Source organism: Thamnophis elegans, chromosome 1 (genome assembly GCF_009769535.1).
Source record: "Thamnophis elegans isolate rThaEle1 chromosome 1, rThaEle1.pri, whole genome shotgun sequence".
Classification (NCBI taxonomy): domain Eukaryota; kingdom Metazoa; phylum Chordata; class Lepidosauria; order Squamata; family Colubridae; genus Thamnophis; species Thamnophis elegans.
The window spans coordinates 83749279-83755278 of record NC_045541.1 but is presented as its reverse complement, the minus strand read 5'-3'; the positions used below and the strand labels follow the sequence as shown (position 1 = coordinate 83755278).

Below are 6000 nucleotides of genomic sequence, written 5' to 3'. Positions count from 1 at the left end.
TGCATATGGATTCAATGTGGTAGATTTATTCAGCTTCAGTTAATGGTTTCTATAGAGATTGATGTCAATCTCTTTGGCCTTTCTTGTGTCAACAGTCAGTTACAACAGAGAAGATCATGGCTTTTGCCTTTGATTAGAAGAATCATCTTTCTGCAGTTTACTGAAGGTCACAGTATTCGCAACAAGTTCTCTCTTATTACAAAATTCTGTGTCTAATGTATACACTTGTGGAGCATGCTAAAAATAATTTATCTTATAAACATGGGTTAAAAAGGTTATTAAATCCACAGTGATTTTTGGGTTTTTTTTTCCATATCAGGTACTTTATGGATACAATTCTAAAAACTATGGAAACCTTCAAATGAGATTAATTAAACTGTCAAAAGGTAACTGTGATGCATTCCTACAATTTATTAATGATATTGCAAACTTTGTATATGATATGACAGTGAATGATATTCCCAAAGATTCATTTAATTTATTAATTCAGTTAATTAATGAAGAAAATTATCAGTATTTGACTCATATCATAGAAAGCGGGGTTTCTCCCTTGGTTTGCAGAAGTTTTCCATATGAAATATTACACTTGCTGAAATCCTGTTATGGGATGAGCTGCACTGGCTTCCTATTGGTCTCCAAATGCGATTCAAGGTGCTGGTTATTACCTTTAAAGCCCTACATGGCCTAGGACCTGGATACCTGCGAGACCGCCTGCGGCCGCATACCTCCCAACAGCCAATAAGATCGCACAGGGTGGACCTTCTCCAGGTGCCGTCAATCAGACAATGTCGGCTGGCGGCTCCCTGTGGAGGGCCTTCTCTGTAGGCGCTCCAACCCTATGGAATGAACTACCCCCAGAGATCCGGACCCTACCCACTCTCATGGCCTTCTGAAAGCTATCAAAAACTGGCTATTCCGGCAGGCCTGGGGCTGTTGACCTCATGACTGAGGTCCAGCCCCGACCAGACTGGGTGCTTGATGTGTTTTTTTTAATCTGTTTCCTCTGTTTTTTTAATTCTTTATGTTTTTTAAAATTTACTTTCTGTAAGCCGCCCAGAGGCCTTCGGGATTGGGCAGCCTATAAATTTATTAAATACAAATACAAATACAACTAACCATCGTCCCAAAACAAGCAGCTCAAATGTGGACATAACATTTGCCATTGCTTGTCTCAAGAATAATGCGACTGTAGGTGAGAACCTGAACAATATATATGAACACGATAGCAATGAATATCACAACAGGCGTACATGCCAGGATTATGTACACACATGTGAATATTTTTTGTATTACTGCATTTAACTACTGCATGTCCATTATCAGGTAATAACATGTGTGTCCAATCATCATGGTTTAGATTCAGTAGAATCAAATCTAGATTGTAAAGTTGTCCCTCTTTAAACATGAACATGTAAAAAATAATTTATTTGATGGACTGCTTGAGATAACTTTTAAAAAAAACTATATCAAACATTTGAATCTTGGCAAGGTTTAACTTCTGCAATTTATTACTTTATAAACAAGATTAAATAAATGTTATTGTAATGTAGTTCACAGCACATCCATTTATTGGCTGAAATAAATTTGATAAATATATTCATTCTGAGACTTTTAGTATTTTCTTTAACCAATCTACAAGCTACCACTTTCAGTTTAAAACAGCAACACTGGCTTTTGAGAATCAATCTTATTTACATTACTGATCCACTCTGGATCCTAGGGCTATTTTCTGTACATACAAATCTCATTTGGATTGTCTTAACAAGAAGCATGCATGCTCTCTCTTTCTTCTGCCATTAACCTAAACTCGAGGTTAATTCCTAAAATGTGAATTGTTTTTCAATGCCACCCCAGCCACCTTCATCTAAGCCTGTCAGATTTTTCTGCATTGAGCAGGAAGATCTAAAGATGACCTTTAAGATGTTCAGTTAGCCACACACTGCAAGTCTGATCAGGATTCCCCACACTAAAGTACAAGATGACAAAAGAGTATATGGGATTCAGTCATAAAAATCTAAATTAGATCTGATATCAGTTTTGATTATGGAAAATTGGATTTGATAACAGCATGAAATATTAGCTAATAATTTTATTAACCCTCTGTAATAACCCTAGATCAATGTATCATGGTCCATAATTTTCAGTGAAGAGACCATTAAATCCACAGTGAACTTATTTGGCATAATAATAATAATATTATATTCAATATATATAATAATAAGAATTATGGTTATGGCATGCAAAAGATAGAGGTATTTTTGCTTAGATACTATTTTTTTCATACATAAAGTTTTTTATTTTTTCATCTTCATAACAAATAACCACCTGTATACTATTACATAATCAAAGTCATATTATATTGTTAAATGTTTACATCAATTCGTCTTATCATCAACTCCCAAAAACAATTATTGGCTCTTCTGCTCTCCATACACCATATTTGTACGCTATCCATCACTTTCTTTTCCCTCTCTCCTCCTCCTCCCTACCTCCTTTCTTCCCTCTGTTGTCCTTCTCTTCTCTACTTCCTCTTCCTCTCTCCTTCTCCTCTCTCCCCTTTCCACTCCTTCTTTCTCTCCTCCTCTTCCCCCCTCCCCGTCCTCTCTCCTATCCCTCTCTTCTTCCCTTACCTCTCCTCTACTTCGCACTCTTCATCTTATTTACTTGGTATATTTCAGCCTCAGAGCAAGCTCCATTTTATGTTGATGGCATTTATAATTTCTTTTCAATATACATATTTAATTTTAACATATACCTTCCTCCTTCTTTTTTAAAACGAAAAAAGGGACACATATATAGCAATTGTATTTTAACCCCTCCCCCCAGCCTATTTTGGCTGAGATGTAAACAAGCGCTACACATCTCACTTTGTTCATCATCTTAGGAGTTCTATATGTGACCATATTTCATATATTTTAAACTATACTTAATTGTCCTTCCATTGTCATATTCAATCAATTGGAAACTCAGTTTAATTATTATGTATAATAGTGGATCACATACCTCTACTTTACATTCCCGGTTCTTGATTTTATTATTTTTTTCCCTTGTTACCCTTCACCTCTCATTGGTTATAGTTGCTCAAAATATATTAATTGGAACAAACTCAAACACAGCAAATCTCTGGTATCTTTATCTTTTCCAAATTCTGATTTATGGCAATTGGTTAATTAAAACTTCCTGTTCAGAGTTTCACATTCCATTCGCCGCACAGGCAAGATTAGGTTATCAGTGAGAAAATAGTGCTTTCTTCTTGATTTTTCCTCCCTTGTTACATTATTGTAACACATTACACCTCTCATTAATTGGAGTTGCTTAAGAAATGTTAGTTGGAAGAAACTTGAACGAAGCAAATCTCCTCAGTATGTTTTGCTTTCCATTTCACCTTCCTAGTCTCTTTTAAAAACACAATCTTTTCAAATCCAAATCCAAATTTAAAGTTTGTCTTTGAATGGGTTTGTCACTTCTCTGCTTTCTCCTTTCGGTCCAAATTGTTTAAAGCAAATGGCTCTTTTTGGGCTAGTTATTCAACCCTCCATTTTCCCCCTTCTTTCTTTCTTTTTGCCAAAATCCCGATCTGTTGATCAATATTATTTATACTGTCAAGGTTCTTTGCCTTTTCTAAATTCTGATTTATGACTGTGGGTTAATTAGATCTTACCAGGCTTTCATCTCATCTCCTGCATGCTCCTGTTGCTTTGGCCAGAAGCCAGCTTTTTGTGCAGCCGTGTTGCAATGCTGCCACCCCGATGCTAATTTAGAAAGCAAATCTCCAACCTATGAGGGACCTGTTGCACTCCCTCTGGGTCTGATGAGATGCTGCACCTTCTTCACACACACACACACCCCACAGGGAGGTTCTGATCCAAAAAGGATCTCAGCATTGGTTTGTCAGACAGACTTTATGTGAGACTCTTCAGAGCTCACACCCCCTCGTCTGTCCAGTTGGAGAACTTCTGGTTGAATCCTTGCTTAGATACTATTATAGGTAGATGTTGATTTATGATAATTGAGGCTGGAATTACACTCAAAAGTCATGCCAGTTATTAAGTGGGTCACCGTGGGACTGGACTCAATTTTACTGCCATTTTCAGGGTGGTCATTAAGCAGATATAGCAGTCATAAACTGAACACCATGGTAGTTAAGTGAATGCCACATAAGCAAATCCACTGGGTGGAATGGGCATATTTGCATGAAATTGGAAGCAAACACAAGTATCTGGCAAAAAAAATTAGTCACATGATCACTGAACACTGCAAATGGCTATAATTGTGAGCTGGTTGCCAAATGCAAGGTAATCATGTGATCATGCAGGTGTCTGGCCATTGGAAATTTACATCCAAATCATAGGTAGCCCTGGAGAGGTCCATCATAACTTCAAGTGGTCACTAAGGAAGCAGTTATAACTCAAGGACTTAGAAAGTATGCTTTTGTATCAAAAATTTTAAACTACAATTCTAATCCTACATATAAAGATTTCAGGGTTTTTTAATCTTGTACTCCTATTCCTTGATATAATAATATTCTATGAGATTTTTGTTTATCTCAGATTCTTGTAACTATCTAAGGGACACTTGCAAATAGTTTTTATTCAATCTTGAATAAGATTGAAGAGCCGAGGTGGCACAGTGGTTAGAGTGGAGTACTGCAACCACTTCAGCTGACTGCTATCTGCAGTTCAGCAGTTCAAATCTCACCGGCTCAAGGTTGTCTCAGCCTTCCATCCTTCCGAGGTGGGTGAAATGAGGACCCAGACTGTGAGGGCGATATGCTGACTCTGTAAACCGCTTAGAGAGGGCTGAAAGCCCTATGAAGCGGTATATAAGTCAAACTGTTATTGCTATAGCTATTGCTATTGCTATTGCTATTGCTATTGAAGTGGGTATAAAATTCAGCACTTCATTATAATGAAGGAAAAAAACATTAGTTTCTCAGAGAAAAATGAATGTGTGGGAAAACTGAAATACATTTAAAGCATACTGTAATCATTTCTGATTACTAAGAACAGAACTATATTATCTGTAAATTGGACTGTTCGTAAAGTCAAGTTTGTTACAAAGTTGTAATTAAGTCATAAATTAGGAAGTGTAGACCTTTCCCATAGAAAGGGATCCCCAAACCTTGGATCAACCTGGTACCAGGCTACAGCTATTCAGAACCAGGCCTTTCAAATGGAGATGCGTGTGCAAGTGTACACAGAACCATCTCCCACCCCCTCCCACCCCCGTCACCAATCCTCCCAAGCCAGAAAGGTTGGAGACCACTGCCGTAAACGATCACATTTGTAAGGATTTAATACTCCGATGTGTTATGAAAGTATACTAATTCAAAGTTTAATATAAAGTACAGACCTTGAGAATTGCATGTGATCCTAGGTAGGCAAGTCTTCCTGCTATAGTTTTACAGGTCTGTTGGGAGAAATAATGGATTTAAAATGCAAAATCCTTGTCCTAAATAGTTTATTAGTTTATCTTTGAAAATGAACACAATCTGAAAAGTGTGCTCTGTTTTGTTTTGTTCTTGGCTTTCATACTCCCATTCACCTTCCATCGGAAAAATATAGTACCCTCAAGTAGAGAAATGAATGCGCCTCTCAGATTATTATTTTGGAGGCATAATGGATTTTCACTGTTTTTAATGGCCTCACACAAAGAGGCTTTGTGAGGTATTTTGCAATTCACACAAATAGACCAGTAAAGAGTCAATGTTTGTTTTTTGTAATTAACTGCAGACACATGTCAATTTTTCTATAGACTTTTTTACAAGTTGGCCATTAAGAGATGCACTAACCAGATTTTAAAAAAGAACGACTCATTCAACTTTTCATTTTTACAATAAAGTTTCTTTAAATAGGGGAACATAAAACAAAAGGATATCTCAAATTTATTTATTTCCATTACTTAGGGCAGGTGATTAATTTAGAAAATAATCGGTATAGGACTGCTGCTGAATCTCATATACATTAATTAGCAACTCTGTAGCCCACGGTGAATGTGCCT

General features: G+C 36.8%; 1 protein-coding gene across 11 annotated transcripts in view; it reads right to left on the bottom strand.

The window, feature by feature from the left end:
- SOX6 (SRY-box transcription factor 6) overlaps positions 1-6000 on the bottom strand; it is a 469113-nt gene that overhangs the window by 293507 nt on the left and 169606 nt on the right. For 2 of the 11 annotated variants that reach the window (XM_032222685.1, XM_032222694.1), the window contains exon 1: positions 5353-5395. The exons of 7 other annotated variants lie outside the window; for them this stretch is intronic. In XM_032222685.1, coding sequence (XP_032078576.1) covers positions 5353-5366 — 14 coding nt within the window. In that variant the 5' untranslated portion in view covers positions 5367-5395. Of the gene's footprint in view, positions 1-5352; positions 5396-6000 lie in introns of those variants that run through there. 2 more of the 11 variants (XM_032222750.1, XM_032222743.1) reach the window with 2 other exon arrangements.